The sequence below is a fragment of the Fragaria vesca genome, linkage group LG2 (genome assembly GCF_000184155.1).
Source record: "Fragaria vesca subsp. vesca linkage group LG2, FraVesHawaii_1.0, whole genome shotgun sequence".
Taxonomy (NCBI): Eukaryota; Viridiplantae; Streptophyta; class Magnoliopsida; order Rosales; family Rosaceae; genus Fragaria; species Fragaria vesca.
This window is the reverse complement of record NC_020492.1, coordinates 14,452,155-14,471,513: the sequence shown is the minus strand read 5'-3', so window position 1 is coordinate 14,471,513 and position 19,359 is coordinate 14,452,155. Positions and strand designations below refer to the sequence as shown.

The following is a 19,359-nucleotide window of genomic DNA, read 5'->3' as shown; positions in this document are numbered from 1 at the left end:
ACCCTTAAAAAAAAACACTAGACTCATAATTATTCTTCATAACTGAATAAACCTGACAAGACCCTTAAACTACCAAGCAGACTTTCCTTTGACCAAAAAGGGATGGGCTTAGTCTTTGGCTTCCAAGGAGGATATTTCTTTTCCCGCCAGCTTATGGGTGTTTGCAGTATGGTAGTGTAAGTAGGCATATTGATGATGTTATAACCCAAAAATTTGGACTATTTAGTTCCATGTCTATTTTCTTGCTACAATGTTCTGGTGGGCATTGTCCCAGAGCCTTTTCATTTTTTGTATCTTTGTTTTTGTTTTATTTTTTATTTTTTATTTTTTTGGCAATTTGTGTTTAAACCAATATTTTTTTCCATTGTTTTGCTGTAGCAAAAGTTATACAAACATTAAACAGCTATTCATTCTCATACATGAGATACATGCAGCAATGAAAACATGCTTGTTAACAAGAGCAAGAGCTGTTTTATCTTATATTTTTATATTTTATCCTGTTACTGCACTTGCTCTTGCTTATCTGCATTCTTCCGATGTTCTTTTTCTTTTCCTTTCTTTTAAATGTATTTCTTAAATGTTAACCTATTACGGCACAATGTCTTGCTTATCTGCATTCTTCCGAAGTCAAACCGACTGATTATTCATTAGTCAACATCGGGCTGTTCTTTTTAAAATTTATTTTATAAACGCTAACCTGTTACTGCACAATGTCTTGCTTATCTGCATTCTTCTGAAGTTAAACCAACTTACTGATTATTCATTAGTCAACAACGGACTCATTTGAGATTTCTTCTAGAATTGGCAAAAGCTCTTTCAGATTATCAAAGTGCTTTTAGCAGCATATTTGATAAAAAGAGTTAAAAGTGCTTTCCAAATTATAGAAGCACCTTTTGGTGGTTTCTGATTAAACTGGGATGTGCTTCCTTGAAGAAGTGCCTTTTCGATCATTTTTTAATTTTTTTTAGTATTTTGTCCCCTGTTGCTCCGCGGCACGCTTCTTTCTCCTGTAACTTGTAGTATATTATTAATTTTGAATCTTTGGACTTCACATTGGCATGTCTAGTACAAGATATTGAAAGTGTTGGCTTATACAATCTTAAAATTCATTTCCTATGTGTTTAGTTCCATATCTATTTTCTTGCTACAATTCATAGATATAAAGTCTTCTCTTAAAATTGATAGATTTTTTGTGCATTAGTTGCTGTAAATTTTATAATACCTGCCAACATAGTTATAATCTTTTCGCATAATATCTGATTTTTGCATTGTCTGAATGTAGGGTCACGTAGAAGATGTGAGGCGCCAAGTTAATGAAGCAGTTCAAACTCGCCATGTTAGTCTCTTCTCCATACTTATAAGACAACTTTTGTACATGCCACATAGATACAACGCATACAATACATACATACATAACTACTTTGTAAATATTTATATATAATTTATTTTGGTTGTTGTTATTAGCGCTCCAACTTTGAATTGTCCCCCACAGTTGGTCTCCATAATATCATCAATTCAATGTATTCTTAAAAAAAGAAAAAAGAAAAAAAAAAAAAGAATGTTAGAACAATTCATGATAATAAAGACAATTACAGGATTTTAGCTTGACATGTGGGTATGTTAATGATAACTCTCATTGGGTCATCCAGTCATGCTTTCTTAGCGCTGTTCTGGTTGTCTAATGCAATTTCAGAATTACTTTTACACATTGCAGCCTAAATATACACATTGTTCCGGCTGTTCTGCATCACTAATTGAATTGAATTAAATTGAAGCAGGATAAATCAATTCTATCTATACTTATGTTTATTGAGTAGAAAGTGAAATGTTTTATAAGTTTTGCATATGATGGATTATCCTGTACCTATCCCGAAAACTGAAATTTAGCTTCAAGTTTTTCTGCGTCTGGGTGTTGGGAAAATTCTCTCTTGTGCTGTGGGGTATGGCTTATTTGGCGACATACATAACTAGGTTTTGTCTCGATTAGTCTCCATGTTTTTCTTTTATTGAAATTATGTTATATAAAAAAAATGTTGGACCGATATATGTTATCCAGGGGCCTGGGCATCTCTGTTTGTGTCAGATTTGAGTGGTACATGATGATGCCATGATCACTATTTTAAAGTAGTTTAGTCTTATTGCGCAGGTCCCCCAACAACACCCATAGAAAAAACCATTAATTTTTGTCCACCTGTCATAGATGGGTGACTATTCTCTTATTTTGAGTTAGTGTTCTTAATAATTTTGGGTCAAAGAATAGGCTTGAAAGCTGATGATTATTCTCTATAAGTTTTGGAACTCTCGACTCTGAATTATGATGTCCTTTACCTGATTATTCGCTCCATGGATCAGATTGTTCTTGCTGTTCAAGTTCCTATGCATTCCCCGCTCCACATGTATTTCAAGTTTAGCAGCTTATTTGCTGCCCCATGTCAACCTTTTCTCTGCTTTTCTATGCAGAAAGTCGACAAAATGTACGTTGCTTTTACCGGCCAATCTCTAGAGACTGTGCAGCAATACACTGAGAGGGATCGTTTTTTATCTGTTTCCGAGGTAATGATGCTGAACTCATCTTGTTAGTTTTTTCTTGTTGATTGGTAATGATACGCAGCATTACACATTGAGATAATGTAAAATCCATTGATTTGGGAGGGAATAAAAGTGGGTAGATAAAAATAGCACAGAAGGGGAATAAGCCAAGTAGCATCTGTAGTATCCAAATGGTCATAGAAGTGCTTCTGACCATATTACTTTGAGTGCATTCTGGTCGCTTTAAACTACTAACATCGCTGCTTTCTACACTAACAATGCTGCTTTCTATTTCAGGCTATGGAGTTTGGACTAATTGATGGTGTGCTGGAAACAGAATACTGAATAAAAAGATTTTTAGCAATTGTCCTGAAAAAAAAAATTCATGCTCCTTGTTGTCATATTTTTCAAATTAATAGTACAGTGCAATTCATTATCACATGATTGTGAATGAATTCGGTGAAGTATCAGAGCTTTGTACATCATGACACGTTGGATTAGATTGCATTAGAAGTGGATTTAATCTTGTTAGGTATTTGTGTAATTTGGTTGGGAGCTAAAGGAACTAGATTAGACTGTATTAGGATTGGATTGAATGTCGTTAGGTGTTTTTGTTTTTGAGAGGGTGGAAGTACTAGGATATTTTTAAATTTATGGTTTTATTACAATCTTCATGAGGTCAATGTGGAGAGGAAGGCTCCCATATTACATCTGAAGAAGACTCATAAGCAAATGGTTGCTGGACTGTGTGCAATATCACTGCATGCCCTGGGTCCAGATACCAGCTTAATTTCAGGTACTCAACGTCTTGATATCCAGAACAAAATTGCTCGGCTCGAATTGGCAATAGATATACCCTGTTTTAACAAGAATGATCCCCTGTCATTATAGCATGAGCACTAGGACATTTACAGAAGACATGTTCCCTGTTTTCCAGTAGAGCATGACATAACATACACCCAGCCGGTCCTTCAAACCCTTGGTGATCAACTGGGAGAATATTATGGCAAGCTCTGAATCACGAATATGAACCTTACCAGGTACCTCTAGCTTTATGGCATACATATGAACCCTTGCCAGGTACTCTAGCTCTCCACAAATGCTTCCATAGTTCCAAGTAGGAATCTCCATTTAAGGTAGAGGTAAGAACCTGACCAAGCACTTGTTGCTGTGCAATCCGATAAGCAGATTTTACCGTGAAAGTCCCACGTTTTTCCGGCTTGCTACTCAACCTATTAGGATTTAGGAGAAGAAGACTGGCTTGCTACTCAACCTATTAGGATTTAGGAGAAGAAGACTGATATGCAATTAGCAGCATGCGGTTGATAATTGCTTGAACGACCTTCCAATTTTATGTCCTGGTCTGTTGGTGAACTAACTCCGAAACATAATGTAAATCAGTATTGTATTAGAATTAGAAACTGAATGACGAGAACAAAGATCGTAACAACGGATAAGATATTTCTATCAGATTATGCTGCAAGACTGAGGAGATCGCTGCTTGCTTTTCAAAAATATAACTAGGTGAGATTAGGGTAAAGGGTTTGAAATGCTATCTCTATCTTGAAGAGAAAGTCTTGAACTCCTAGAAGAAATACTCTCTGGCGTATTTGCTTTTGTGCAACCATAGCAACAGTTCCATCTCTGGCGTCATCAACCTTTGCATTGAACAACTTGCTGCAAATAGCAAAAGAGAGAATTTGATCGAGTATCATCATAATTCATATCTTCTTTCCTAGGAAGCACAACTTGCTAGCGCATTACGGTCACCATGCGTGCAACTTCACCAAAACAAAACAAATAAAGCTGAAAATTCCTGCTGCTATGAAGTTGATTGGTGAAAGAAAGGGTTGGTGATGCCACCATAGGAAAAGCACCACTAGTTAAACTCTCAATTTACGGCAGAATCACGGGAATTAGTTGAAGCATGGGGAGGTGCCATGGTGCAAATTACCCCTCCTCCAACTAACAGTGGTTCTGACTTTTCACACAACACCCTCCTAAACCTCCTAAATCTTACTACTACTAGTATATGAAGTCAATTCACTTCAAATCTGTCAAAAATCGACGGCATAGTCTGAATTGCTACCAGGTAGGTGGGTGGGTGTGGTATGGGTTTCAAGAAAATCTATGCCTTCAATTTAGAAATGCTTTGCTAAACAAGAAACCCAACTCCCTAATTGCTCAAATCTATAAAACTCGGTATCACCCCATTGCTCCTTCTGGGAAGCAGAGCTTGGAGACTCGCCATCTTTCTCATGGAGAAGTATACTCCAAGGCAGACCAACTGTTAGAGCTGGGGTGAAATGGCGTGTTGGTAATGGACAACAAGTAAATATTTGACTGAGATAACTGGATTCTAGAATGTCAGCAATACTTGGAGCAAAAGCTTCCAAACTGTGCGTTAGAATTTGTTGAACTTATTGATGAAAGTAGCAGAAGTTGGAAAGAAGCTATGATTCGCAATATCTTTACACCGCATGAGCAAATAAAATTCTATGCAATCCTCTTAGCAGGAGACAGATGGAGGACACGCTCTTCTGGAGCTTAGAGAAAAGAGGCTTCTATTCTATGAAATTGGCATATTGAATTGCTAGAGAAGGGGTGCTAGCAGTGGCGGATCTAGGAAGATAATGCTTTAGGATCTACGTCTAATGGTAATTCATACAAAATGTTGTGGAAGAATTTGTGGGAAGTAAATGTACCTGGCAAATTGCAAATTTGCCTCTGGAGAGCTTCCAACAACCTCCAGCCAACTAAAGCGAAGCTGCTTACCAAAGGGTTTTAAGGTGATACAAGTTGCGTTCTCTGCCGGTCTGCCCCAACCGTTATAAAGACGGTACTCACATCTTTTGTCAATGTCCGATTGCTGCTTGTAACGCATGAGCAGAAATTTGATTCAACTTTTGCCTTTGGAACTCCAACTGATTATATTGCTAATATCAAAACACAAATACAATTAAATTAGAAGAGAATGAATCAAGAAAACCAAAACACAAAACCAGAAACCCAAAATCACCTGCCTTTGACGAACCCCAAATCAATCGCTTTAATTAGAAGAGAATGAATCAAGAAAACCAAAACACAAACACAGAAACCCAAAACCAGGTGACGAACCCCAAATCAATCGCTCGAGAAAGTAAGAAGCGGCGAAGAGCGAGGACGTAACTCGCAGTATGCAGAGAGGCAAGAGAGAGGAAGAAAGAAGAGGTAGGCATCGATCCAGTCCAGCAGTTAATAAATATATAAGAAGTAATGGCAAAACTGCGAATAAACGGGAAAGCAGGACAAACATGTAAGTTCGTAGGGGTAATGGCAAAACTGCAAATAGACGGGAAAGCGGGACGTACATGTAAGTTCATAGGGGTACGTATGAACAGTGATCGACACTGTACGCGTTTTAGCATAGAGTAAATTCTACCCTTTAAGTAATGAACACTGAACCATGCCATACAACTCAACTTCACTTCATCTGTGCTCAATTCCTTATCTTTCTTTGGTGTTAAACTTGAACATGGTGCTGCTCCCCCAAGACCGAGTCAGGTGAATTCACTTTGTGGGTTCTAGAATTTTCTTCAGTAGCCATGAGGTCTAACTGAAGTTCTGGGTCTTGCACTCCCACTTCTCATCCAGCAACCTGGTCTGAGATCTGACAATAGTCACTGGCCTTGCCATGTTTGAGTTACGTAGGAAAATTCTGCATAGTGATCTGATGTTAGTTTATTTAACAGAAATGGAATTTAATCTATTAAACAGAAAACCTACAATGAAGTGGACAACTGGACAAGACATCAACGCCAACTCCTAAAACATCACCAAAACACCAAACAGAGAAGAAAGATTTACCAAGCACTCCCAAGCACAATAACTACAAAACTACGGAACTGCAGAATTACTCTTTGACTGAATAGAAATAGGATCACTTTTTAACATAGAAGTCCATAAAGATGCCAAGCGGACTACATCCCAAAGCTGTACGACTCATCCAGGTTCACATTTTCATAATCTCTTCTGTTTCTCTCCATCCAGAACCCAATACACTATAGCACATCTTCCAAGGACCAACCCATTCTTTTTATATCTGAAAGATAGGAGAGATTAGATAGGCATTGTAAAGTAGGCTTTTAATTCCCCTCTATTCTTAGGCTAGAAAGCAATGTGGTTAGTAGATCGTTTCCTTTTATGAACCAACATCATACAACTGGGAGATAAAAATAAAACTTCTAATTTCTAGTTTTTAAATTCAAGTATTTGTTGGTTCCTCCATTTTATAGTTTACAAAAAAGATTCTCCACATATGAGATATTGACACAGATTTATTCTTATAACTTCTTTTTTTCTTGATCAAGGGAAATGAGGGAAACAAGATCAGGAGCTATTACAAACCAAAATAGTAGCCCCACGAGGACACGAGCTAGTTGATAAAGTTAGACTAGATTGTAACTCATTAGGACAAATACACTACTTTAACATTGAAAAGAAAAATTGAAATCTTATACATATATATCATGGAGAACAATGAATCAAATACTAAGGAAGTGTTTATGATTCTTAAAGGCACAGACTTGCACAGCCTGAATGAAAACAATCAATTTCAGGCAAGATAAATGGTGCCAATTTTATAAAATCATCCTCAACAATCACTTCAGCATATCATGCAAAAACATTGAACTTGGAAACCGTGAAAACTGAGAGAACAAACCTTGGAGAAAATCAATATCAAATCTCATGGGGCACCATCGTCAAACAGAACTTTATAAAACCTTTTTCTTTCTTCTGGATCAAACAAACTTCCTCTGTCTCCCTGCTCATCAAGGTCAGGCAAATCCTTGCCTTTATCTGATCTACCCAAAACCATTCCTTTGTTTCTCTTCTTTTCTAGATTTACTAAATGGCGCCTGCGGTTATATTCATGAAGCCCATCTTGCATAAGTTCCCCAAACTTCTCTTTTATGACAACAAGCGGATCCTTATGAACCAGTTCTTGCCCATTATAGCCTTCTCTAAGAAGGACAGTATATATCTGATACTTATTTGATACATAAAATATGCCAGGGTGCTTCAGCAGCAAAGCATTCAATCTCTCTGGCAAAACAAACTCCCTCTGAAAATGTCCAAGCTTTATAATTGATGCTTTCTTCCATAGAGTCAATGACAACAACTCATGCACCAAGCCGACAGTCCTCTTCTCCATCTCCTTTGATCCATCCACTAAACCTTTGGTGTCCAAGTACGGAGAAATATAAGGAGTTGCATTAAACTCATGAAATCTTTCCCATGACTTGGCCCAAGTTGAAGGCAATGAGCAAGTGAAGCATGGCTCACTTCCCTGCTTCTGAGCTGAAGCTTCAATGGCAGAAACCACTAAATCCGGATTCCAATCCACCAGCTCAATCTCCATGGAACTCCTTCGGCCGCTATAATTAACAACCCGAAACATGTCAGGATACTTTGGCACAAGTCTAAGCAAATAGTCATCCGGAAAACCAAAATTCCGCTTCAGTTCATTAAGCTTGACAACATTTAGTCTCTGATTGCGGCTCATCATCAGTAACTTTGCTAATCTCTCCACAAACACAGGCTCCTGCATATCTTTGACAGACTCCTCCGCTTCCACCAAAGCCATCATCCGTTTCGTGAGGTGGCAGTAGTACTCGTCGCCCTGCAGATAGACTTGAAAGCAGCAGGGGTACTTCTTGAGCCAATTGAGAGCCTTCCCTTGGAGATCAAGAGTCTTGAACTTGTTCTGAATGAACCTCACTTTTGCCACCTGACCAGGGCACCTAAGGATGATGTTCTTGAGTTGATTGTTCACCACCCACCGGCGATTCCTAGACAATGCCGATTCAAGGGAAGGGTCCTTCTTCATTGACCACAGTGAAAAGTTCCGGGCAAAGCTTTGGACAATTCTTGGGTTTCTAGAATGCAATGAAAATGCCATTTGTTGATTCATGTGCATATATGTAAAACACGGAAAACACCCACAACAAAGAAATTGGAATATGCCGCTGGAAACAAGCAATCAATTCAATCAAACAATTGGAGGCATTCTACAACTGAGTATGAACTCTATCTAAACCTTTGCTCATTTCTTGTCAGAAACTAAACAGTTACAGTGACTAGGAGACTAATCTATGCAACAAAAAGAAGCGAACAGACGAAGGAGAAAAGAGAGAGATGAACCCTGAGTTTTAGGCTTGGGTTGCTGCAGGTTTCAGCTTCTGATGTCGCCACTCGCCAATTCATCTGGCGAAACTCTTCTTTTTGTACTTAGTTTTAACCTCTATTTAATAAAATCACTTCATTATTTGCCTATTTGGATAAATCAATTTCAAGTCTGGTTGTTGTGGTAATATTTGATGAGAATATTGTTTCTGAGTTGCTGGTGGCTGACAAGCAAGCCATGAAAGGGTGAAAAGAGAATAGATATGGTAGAAGTTGGTATATTAACGTGCTTGGAATAGTAGTTCTACTCATGGCAAATAATTTTGATGTCCCAAGCAAATCAATCATTTATCAATAAGATAATAAGTAATCGAGAAAATAAAATAAAATCTTGACAAAAAAAAAAAGTAAAAAAAAGAAGATAATAACAAGTCTGAAACCAATATTATTTGCCAAAAAAAGTCTGAAACCAATATTCATTTAAAAAAGTTTTACTATAAAATCATTACAACAATTCCCATTCCGACCATGAGACAGCTTGATGTTTTGTTTTCTCAAGATTCATCCCAAGAACTGAAAACCCCTCTGCTGGGACAACAAAGATGAAATCCATTTTACAATTTCACAAGAATATATTCCCCTCTTCAATATGTTGACAACTCCAAAATCGAATTGGTTGTTGAAGCTGCAGCTAGCACAGTTGAAAACACCTTTGGCACTGTTCATGTACTTGAGAGCTGAATCTCTCTACTGCTTAACAGCAGCACTTTAACCCAAACAACTCATCCTTTTAGCACTTCAGTTTGTGCTTCTCTCTGTGCTTCCAACAATAAAAGTACAACAAAAGGTCTGTAAATAACAAAGAATTCAGACAATACTAGGCGCATCCCCTACCCAGTTGCAAACAGCACGGGGCCAGCGTGTCCGTATGCAGTCCACCAAAGGTGCATGCTGAGGAGGCTCTGGCTTTGATATTTCTTTGGATTCATTAGCACTAGAGGACACTGATACATCTGTCATATATTCTTCAGGAGTCCATCTTGGAGGAACCGAAACTCTCAATTTTGTGAGCCTAGGTCTTTGCACTGGAGTCTCACCTCCAGAGTTTACTTGGCTTCCATTCAGATCTGATTTTGCAATTCCATTAAAATGGTAAAGATCAAAGACCTTCTTACCCATCAATCCAGTTGAATCCTTGAGGCCTCCCATGGTCTTGTCCAGATCCAAAATAACCTGCCAGAACTCGCTCCATACAATGAATCCTGTGCTGCAAAGAAGATCAACCTTCTCACTTGGAACTTTTACATCAGTTTCCCTCAGGACTTGGTGAAAACCTTCAACACTAATGAAACCACCACCCCCACTCTGATCTTGGGCATCAAAAGCTTTCCGAATCTGTGATTCCCTTCCTTCCAGTTCATTCTCATCCTGGACATTGGTATCAGGAGCAAAGAGAACTGTATAATGAGACTCACTTCCCACTACCCAGATTGGCCATCTAGGGCATTTCAAATGATGGCCAACCTTGCAGAAATTTAAGGACTCCAACAGTGTTAAGAATCCAACTTCTACAGTTCTTGATATGCCCTTTAAGGACATACCACCCCCCAGATCCATATTTCCATCAAAGACGTTTGGAACAGCCTGCCCGGAGAGCAGTAAATTGACAATTTCCTGCATACAAGATACACAATAAATCAAATTGCAAAATTCATTAGAATGAGCTACAAATGGATCAAGTATCCAACAACTGGGTCAAAAGTGGAAATTCATGCATATGTAGTTTATACCTGTGACGCATGCCCAAATGGAGCAGTGACAAGAGGTAGGCTAGGATCATCCCTGTCAGCCTGGATTAAGTCCTATAAAGAAAAACTTAAACATTTTAATAATAGGAGGAGAAATTTAAGAAAGGAAAAATGCATTTGGAGCAGGGAGAATGAAGCAACCTGATGTCAATAGATTTATGGACTTATACAAGTTGGAAAAACACAAACAATCGAACCCGGATGTACAAATTAAGCAAAACAGCCTATCATTCTCATGTAACAACTACTGAAACTTTCAGAAAGATGTGCTTGAAAGGAAAAAATTGGAAAAAATTAAGAAGGCTTTCAGAAGCATGTCAATATAATCTCACCTGCTTCAAACCTTACTATTGCATGAAATAGAAAATCTTCATTCAAAACATTCAGGACACTAATGGACCTCAGAGGGATCGATCGCAGTATACTACTTGCCCTATAGAACTTTTTATGTATAAGATAAACTAATTAGAGATTGAAAACTATGTCCTGAGAGCCGCTGCATATGAAACATCCATCTGTGTGATAATCTTTAGGAAAAATTCAACCTTCAAAGATACAAGTAACCTAGGCCCAAAGACATGTCAATATGATTCTATGACTTCTATCACCGAGCAGCAGTCGTATATTCTGAGACTGATTTTTCTCTAAGATATGCACCAACTATTTACTCAAATATAGAAATATGGAACCTAATGGTCCAGGTAGTAGTTTGACTGCACTGTAAATTTTGCAGTCTACTCTCATCTTTCCTTTAAAAAGGCTATGTTTGACCCCAAAGCTATGGTAATGAGAAAACAAAATTATGGCTAATATTCCAGTAAACTAATCTATAAGTTAGAAAAACTACATAGCTGTGAACTAGAAATTTAAAATCAAAAATATAAGACACGACAGTGGTATACTGAAGAAGGTATACATGACAGTACTAATACAACTACAATAGAGCTTTCAAGCTTAGCATGCATACCAGGCCACGCGAAAGCAAAGCAGAAATAAGGAACAGCAATGCCCCCATACGACTTCGGAAAACAGGAATCACTGATTCTAGCCCCTGAAGTACACTTTCTTCAGTCGTGTATGTCTTAACTCTTAGCACTTTATGCAAGTCAGCAGCTGATTCAATAGAAAGGCCCTCAAGTGATTTTGCTATCACCTGCGGAATGAAATTTATATTCGTCGGTAATATTCACAAACAACTATTCAGAAACATATACTTTACAATTTAATATTATATATATAACAGATATTCAAATGGAAGCTTTACAAGTACATTATATATAAACACATCCTTTAAAAAAGCTAAATATAGAGACATGTCTTGTCATTGACCAGCCACTTACTTCATCCTTGCTGCCTCCAAACCTCGTAACGTCATCTCCAATAACACTCAAAGTTGCAACCACAGCCCTTTTATTACTTCCACATGAGAACAATATCTCACCCATACTTCTAAGCAAAGCTCTGTCAGAAAGTTTGGTATTGAGTTAGAAGGCCTTCATCAATCTTGAAAAACAATTATCAAATTACCAACATGAATCAATATTGGTTACACACTACCATGTTACCAGAGTATCATCGGATATTTAAAAATGACATAGCTGAATTCTTTCTTCTTACAAATCCCTAGCAGATTTCATTATCATGCTACTCTGGTTTAGGACAAAAAGAGTTTAATATATATCATGCTAAGTTCTATAACTACTCCAAGACACCCTTTCGTCACTGTCAAACGACGTTTTGCAAAAGATCAGTAACTGTGTGGCAATCAACATTCAATCTGATTGTTGGAAACCACATGCAAGGACTAAAGTATCATTAACAATGGAAAGGTCAGGTTCATGGGCAACCAGCTTTTATCAATTGGATGATGAACGATGCAATAGTTAAAATTGATTGGAACAGAAAGTCCCTCCCTACCTTATGCAAAACAGGGTTTGAAAAACTAAATGATCTCCTTCAAAAATTAGTAAAATCCAAATTGATGTACAGGAGCATAAAGTTTCATTTTGCAAAGATTAATCACCTTGCTTTAGCATCTTCAGAAAGTGAGGAAAAGTTAGTCGATGCAACACAATGACTACTAGAAAGTGTCCTTGAACCCAAATTGTGATGCATGTTTGGTGCACCTTTACCTAGTCCGTCTGGGTAGAAAAGGAGGTATTTGAGGACAAGTGCCTGCGCAACCACACAACCAACTGTGATCAATGAAAAAGGTACAATTATGATATGCTTGAACATGTCAATATCATGCTCTATATTAGCACCAATAAATAAATAAAATGAAAAGGGAACCTATTAATACATGAAATGCATTACAGATGAAAATAAACCTCAGCACTCATGCCACATGCCCACATATATATTAGAAAGAAAGGAGAATATTTTTTTTTGTTTATTGTAATTTCAATCATGTAAATATTTATTGAGAAATTTAAAAACACCTAAAATAGGAATGAAACCTTATAGAATTAAAACACTGAAAAGCCAATGGATCCTGCCAACTTTGTGATAAGACATAAAAGATCATTATTGTCTATTATTGCTAAGTTGCTGTCTTTGGATATTGGAAAAATATTAATGACCATCATTGGCCCATTTTGCTGAAGCAGTCCATTGAGTTTGGACTACTACTGCACCAACCAACACAAAGTGATAGAGCATTCAGTACATATCTTTTGCAGGATTTAATGATACACTTGAACTATTTATATTGTTAAGGAATATATACTTATTAAACATAACAAGTGCCCAAGGAATATGGGAGCTATATGCTAGCGTTCAGAGAGAAGGACTACGGCACCATATTAAAGCAGCATTTCATTATTAAGAAACAATATGTTTCTGGATTTTGACGCAACCAATGCCCATATGCCCTAAATCAAACCCTTAACTTGAAAACAGACTAGCTCCCCTCCTTCATACTCTCACAACTTCTTTTAGTTCTCTCCATCAAAATAACCCACTATAGACCCATCATATTGCATGTTCTGAGCAGAAGTCACTTTTTTATTTTCTCCAAAATAATGTACCTATTACACACAAGCACTAGATTGTCCCAACCCATATCAGATTCAAGGAAACCCCTTTTCAACAAATCTGATGCATCCAGACATCGTAAAGACAAATGGTTCATACACATAGATCCATTTCAAAAAACAAGCCTTTTTGTTTTTAGTCGAACCTTGTCTCCATAAGCAATAATCCAACTAGCACCTTGCCTTATAGGAACTTTAGCTTTGCATATCTTTGAGGGATTGGCTTAGGGAGGAAAAGGGTTGCCCATCAAATCCTTGAGAATGATTTACAAAAGGCCTCACCTGATGACTCCAATATCCACTTTCTGAAAATCAGCTATGTCTTTCCATGTCTTTCTAGTTTCTATGTCTTTCCCCAAATCACGATATCAGAATCCCAGCCATTCACTTGCAGCCTGTATATACTTCAAATGCCAGCAAACCATAAAGGATCTCTTTCATCCTGACTCATTTCTTTCACCAAATTGGTCAATCCAATCGCTATCTCTCAAGACACAAGTAACACAACTTACATTTGTTTAATATCCTTCTTTCCTTCTTCATCCCTTTCCATGAAGTCTCCCATCAATCTCTCTACCCTCGTACTCACATTGCAAGAGACTACTCTAAATAAAAATTCTTTTCTCAGAACAGGCGACCCCTTCCTATGAAGTCTCCCATAAATCTCCCCATTCTTGTGGTCACATTGAAAGATATTCAAAACAGCAACCCACTTTAATTGAAATTCTTTTGGTCACGCTTAAAATATAATTTGATAATAATCGGATTTCAATATTAAGAAAAAAGATATGTAAAGACAACTAAAAAGGAAAAGCATCCTATTGAAAACTAAGGATACCCGCAATGCTAAATCTTTTTCCAAAAGGAATTAAATTAACTTTTATAGTTCAAGGTCATTGACATGCCAAAGACACTTATTGGGGTCAGGGTTGAGAGACACATTAAGCACCCTAAAGGAGTATTCTTCTATATGCATCATCATGCCATTTGACCTTACAAACATTCTAATCATCCAAAAGTTTCCAATATGATATAAGCTATGAAGTCTATCAATAATCATCCAAAAGTTTCCAATATGATATAAGCTATGAAGTCTATCAATAGAAAAATGCTAATGCGCCACTTGCATCTCTCTCTAGGAGGTGAACTAAGATATAACTATTTGTTAACAGATAAGTTCTCTTATCTAATGCTACACCCAGATTCACTGGGCTGCATCAGACTCACTTTATTGCATGCTTCTGTTATCTTTCCCTTATGAAAGTACCTACCAGGCTCTTATCACACAAGAAAAAAAAAAAAAAAAAAACCCTACAAGTCAAAGAAAATAAAAGCTCTCTCTTTTTATTTACCAACTATTTAAAATGATTTTTTGTTACACTGACACTAATATGTGTGAACAGAGTCAATAAACCAATATACATCCAAATGTCCTTGGAATATAAAAAGAAACAATATAAAAGAAATAAAGAACATTATCTACATTGTTGCCAAAGAATGCACTAGTAATAATCATAGGATGATTATAAATCAACAAACTATAATTTGTGTGACAAGAATTTAATTCTCAAATTACTATCATTCAAACCTCATTATTAAATTGGATCTGGATCCTGCCCTTGGCTTTTAGTCTCAGCGTTGCATATAAAATCTTAAGGCGAACATCAATCCACCACAGCAAGTGGATATTAATAATCAAAAAAATCAATTTTAAATAGTCATGCCATTTCATTCTCTCACTTTTCTGTTAAAAGACCATTTAGAAGCTTTTTTTTTTCTTCCAAAATGATTGTTATCTCTTCCAACCATTTCATTCTACTTTGTGTTGTTTCGACATTTTAATCTCACTAGTCAAAGTAACAACCCTAGCATCCATGGCTTATACAGATGTCATAATTGTAGGTATAATTTTTCTGCACTCCATTTTGTGTTTAATATCATAATACAAATAGCAGCTGTGAGAAGGAAAGAGCTGAAGCTAAACTAAAGAAAACCCCCAAAGAAAATAAGGAGAAATGGCAGAAATTCTGGGTAACCCATGATGGAACAAAATAAAATTAAATGATAAATGAAGCAGAGGAAGGAAGACCCAGTTAAAAATTTACATAAAAATTGCTAAAGAAGAAGCACCCAGATTGAACTGAATGAACTGAAAGAGAGTTGTGAACGTAAATGTGGATAAAGAAAAGAGAAGTATAAAAATATAAATGAAACATTTGAGTCTGGACTAGAGGGATGATGTTTGTTGGTATTAAGAGCATGTGCTGAGGTGGATTGATGCTGGCCTTAAAATCTATAATGGACGTCTGAGATTAAAAACCAAGGAAGCCAAGGAAGTGTAGAGGATCCGAATCCAATCAAATTGTGTTTAATAATGTCACTTAATTAATAAAGCCTAATAAGAATTCTAATAGAAAATTAGCCTATTAAATTTTAGCTCGATATTGCTACATGTAACGCAAGACATACATTGACAGCATTAGCACTCCAAATATAGAATTCTAAAAAAAACTTTAGGGTGAAACACCAAGTTACAGAAACTCAGAACAAATCATGTTGAGGAATAAAAAATTACTTGAATGGCTGCTAAAACGCCACAGGGCCCCCCTTCATGCTGCACTAGACCCATCGAAGTTTCTGGATCAGGACTAAACCTATAAGAAAAGTTGTATTCATTATATATGCCACAAAAGGGGAACTATATGAAACAATCATAACATTCCTTTTAAATATTAAAAGAGCAGTGAAAAATAAAAGATCTGAAGGCTGTGATGGAATTGGTTTATGGAATCTGCTGTAAATTACTAGTTATGCAAATATTGAAATACTTTTTAAATTGCTCTATGGAATCTGCTTCTATGAAAAACTGAGAAACAGAAATACTTGAGTCTGAACACAAATCTACTAGTAAGCTACAGAACCTGTTTTTTAAATATAAGTTTAAATTAAATCCTTTTCAGAACAATAAATCCATATCATAAGCCAATAGAAGACCATATGTTACAAAGTAGCAGCAGATATGAAAGCAGAAAAGGTAAACCTAATCTCATGTGGTTTTTCATTATGTTTAGTTTCCTCATTTGGAAATTTCAACAAAATAAGAAAAGGAGAACTAGTAGGTGATTACAACAATTGATTGGCTTTTCTAGGTCAAGAATAGAATAGTTATGAAGTCCAATTGTACATATTTTGGTACAGTCCAATAATGCATTGCGCTACGAATGCAATGGCGGAACATAGGAAGCCCTTGGTGGCAGTCATTAAGTCACCCTGAAGGAAGTGCCTAGCTTTCTTCTTACTAATAGTATATTTCCAATTCTGTGTGTTTTATATCCAATGGACTCCAACAGAACAAATAAATGAACGAGAACAAGTAACGAAAGTAACAACTAACCTCAATAAAATGTTTGAACAAAAGCAATCAAGATACAACTGAAATGAATCTAAAACTAGGAAGCTAACTGTTTTGCTCTCTTTGGAGAATATATCATAGTTCTCTTCTAGATAAAAAAACAGGAGCTGTACAGTACAATCTACGGGGATTCTTGTGTAAAACTTATTTTACAGAGTTATATGACAATCATTTCAGTCTGCATTTAAATCCTCTTCTATGATTTAGCAGGCTGATTCACCAAATAGAGAAGCTAACTTGAATTGGGAGATTCTTGGTATGTTTCCACATTTAAGACGATTCAATTAGAAAAAATAAAAATAAAAGCTAAGTACTGAATTCAATAACAACGAATATAGCAGTAGTAAAGGACCTAAATCGAGCCTCGAATTTATCAAGCTATGAATAAACCGCAGTGGCATTAATCTTTCAAACACTGGCCAACTGAAATATTGGTCATTAAGAAAAATTTAACTAGCAGTAGCATATGAACACTGAATTCACTACCAAAGAACACACTTGTTTTTTGGAATTGAGCCCCGAAAAAATTTACAGAATTGAATTGAGTGATGACACACTCACCTTATACCCTGATTACTCCACTGCGCAAGAATGCCTTTAGTCACCTCAGCCCCATACACCATCGAAAACAACTGCTTGGCCTCCTCCACGCTCAACTCCGCGCCCAATTCCCTATCTTTCATCACCACATTGGCCTCCAAATCCAACCTCGAAACAGAAACAGGCGAAGCAGCCGGAGCCGGAGACGGTGGAGAGGGAGAGCTGGCCCTGGCGTAGAGCATTCTCTTCTCGGCAGCACTGGCCATGAGCTCTCGCTGAAGCCGGCGAGTCTTGACCTCCGACGACTCCTCGGCCGGAGAATCGGCGTCCCTGGGCTTGCTGCGCTTGGGCTCCGGCGGCGAGTTCTGCATACTCATCCGCAGCGCCATTTGGAAGTCATCCTCCTGATCCGCCATTCTCAGATCGTGAAAAGAAGCTCCGGTTCTGGTTTTACCGGAATCAGGGCTCGAATCCGTAGGAGGAAAATTGAGATTGTTGAAATGAAGAATTGGGGGATTTGGATTTTTAAAACCCTGAGAGGTGGAATTTTATGGTTAAAAAGTTAAGACTCATTGGAGGAATTAGTAACGGAAATCCGATATCATAAATTCCCCAGCCTGCCTTGCCCTTTACGGATTATTATTCCCAGCATGAAATGACCCTTATGCTCTTGCGGCTTTGCTTTTACCTTTGAGAATATGGCGTAAATTTGGAGAAATGACGAGGGTAGTGTGGGAAATCCTTCATTGTTGATGATGATATTGATACCTTCCTTTCATGGGAGCAATGCTTTGTTACGGTCAGACCAGGGCGAAAGTGTTATGCTCATATACTCATTTGCTACATTCTTCCATTTTTTGATATCGTAGCAGTTTCGAGAATTTTATGGGGAGAGATGTTTTCCTTTTCATTTTTTATTAAAAAACGATCGAATCTCTGACCCATCATCATAACTTAATTTCCCGCCTTATCTCACTTCGTACGTTGACCTAAGAGGCTAAAGTGTTTTGTTTCGGACTTTGTTTAAGTTTAAATTCAAATTGGATTGTTTTATTAGATGGTTATTTAATTTTCTTTACAAGGAGTATGTTTTAAGAAGCAGTGAAAATGATTAATATCGTCGATTGATTTGAGGCTTTATTGCAACTTTCCCGCAATAATGACACGGTCATCAAAGAAGTGGGAAGTAAAATTTATCGTATCACGAAGATAAGTGGTTAAAATAATCTTCGGGTAGTCGGAACTGGAATCACTGAACACAAAAAAAAAGAAAAAAATAAAATAAAAATAAGATGGTGTACCAAACCTTTTTCCAATCCAAAGCCTAATGAATACTAAAAGTCTAATGATGACTATTTACAGTGAGTATAAATTGTCACTGATAATTGTAATTTGATACATAATTAACCGAAATAAAATGTGAAAACTATAATTACAAATAAAATAAAGAAAATAAAAATATGAAAATGGGAATGTCGAGTGCTAAAGAGGCTCCTTCACCCAAATCTTATGTGCCGGAAGCTATCTAATGTATATGCTAATTTCATATTTTGGCGGTAGTCGTCACCAAGGCGGTTCAAGACTCAAAGACCATATATTCACAATTTGATATAATGTGCTAGTTCAAGGGTCACACTTACGCAATTTTCTTTTTGAATTAAATTTAGTTTACCCCATTGTGGTTTAAAGGTGAATTCATGTTAGTCCATAAACTTTCAATTTCATCATATTACCCCCCCCCCCCCCCGACGCTCTTGTTTTTCTGGTAATTTAGCTTCTCAACCCCCAAACGTAATCACACGTCATCAAATTTCAATGTCCCAATTCGACGGAGCATGAGTAATAAGAGATGGCAGATAGAAAAACAAGA

General features: G+C 37.0%; 4 protein-coding genes across 4 annotated transcripts in view; 1 reads left to right on the top strand and 3 right to left on the bottom strand.

Moving 5' to 3' along the window:
* LOC101314436 (ATP-dependent Clp protease proteolytic subunit 6, chloroplastic-like) overlaps positions 1-2,874 on the top strand; it is a 4,437-nt gene extending 1,563 nt beyond the window's left edge. The window contains exons 7-9 of the mRNA XM_004292479.1: positions 1,283-1,336; positions 2,461-2,553; positions 2,827-2,874. Of these exons, the coding sequence (XP_004292527.1) occupies positions 1,283-1,336; positions 2,461-2,553; positions 2,827-2,874 (195 nt within the window). The remainder of the gene's footprint in view (positions 1-1,282; positions 1,337-2,460; positions 2,554-2,826) is intronic.
* A 378-nt stretch (positions 2,875-3,252) lies between these two features.
* On the bottom strand, positions 3,253-5,861 carry LOC101298560. The gene is made up of 3 exons (XM_004290480.1): positions 5,549-5,861; positions 5,235-5,465; positions 3,253-4,206 (listed from the first exon to the last, which is right to left on the bottom strand). The coding sequence occupies exons 2-3, from the start codon at positions 5,411-5,413 to the stop codon at positions 4,050-4,052; spliced, it is 336 nt and encodes a 111-aa protein (XP_004290528.1). The 5' UTR covers positions 5,414-5,465; positions 5,549-5,861; the 3' UTR covers positions 3,253-4,049.
* Positions 5,862-7,187: 1,326 nt separating this feature from the next.
* LOC101298272 lies at positions 7,188-8,787 on the bottom strand. The gene has a single exon (XM_004290479.1). It carries the CDS (start codon positions 8,486-8,488, stop codon positions 7,256-7,258), a length of 1,233 nt encoding a protein of 410 aa, XP_004290527.1. The 5' UTR covers positions 8,489-8,787; the 3' UTR covers positions 7,188-7,255.
* A 435-nt stretch (positions 8,788-9,222) lies between these two features.
* Positions 9,223-17,905, bottom strand: LOC101297975 (protein FAM188A-like). Its single transcript, XM_004290478.1, has 7 exons — positions 17,511-17,905; positions 16,113-16,191; positions 12,526-12,677; positions 11,843-11,963; positions 11,470-11,655; positions 10,485-10,556; positions 9,223-10,368 (listed from the first exon to the last, which is right to left on the bottom strand). The coding sequence occupies exons 1-7, from the start codon at positions 17,903-17,905 to the stop codon at positions 9,562-9,564; spliced, it is 1,812 nt and encodes a 603-aa protein (XP_004290526.1). The 3' UTR covers positions 9,223-9,561.
* Between the last annotated feature and the right edge of the window lie 1,454 nt (positions 17,906-19,359).

Coding starts and splice junctions, on each gene's coding strand:
- LOC101297975 (XM_004290478.1), bottom strand. CDS start 17,905: ATGGCGGATCAGGAGGATGACTTCCAAATGGCGCTGCGGATGAGTATG. Junction 11,964..12,525: donor TCTGAAGATGCTAAAGCAAG/GTGATTAATCTT, acceptor ACTTTCTGACAG/AGCTTTGCTTAGAAGTATGG. Junction 10,557..11,469: donor CTTTGCTTTCGCGTGGCCTG/GTATGCATGCTA, acceptor TTTTCTTTATAG/GACTTAATCCAGGCTGACAG.
- LOC101298560 (XM_004290480.1), bottom strand. CDS start 5,413: ATGCGTTACAAGCAGCAATCGGACATTGACAAAAGATGTGAGTACCGT. Junction 4,207..5,234: donor GCAAATTTGCAATTTGCCAG/GTACATTTACTT, acceptor TGCTATTTGCAG/CAAGTTGTTCAATGCAAAGG.
- LOC101298272 (XM_004290479.1), bottom strand. CDS start 8,488: ATGCACATGAATCAACAAATGGCATTTTCATTGCATTCTAGAAACCCA.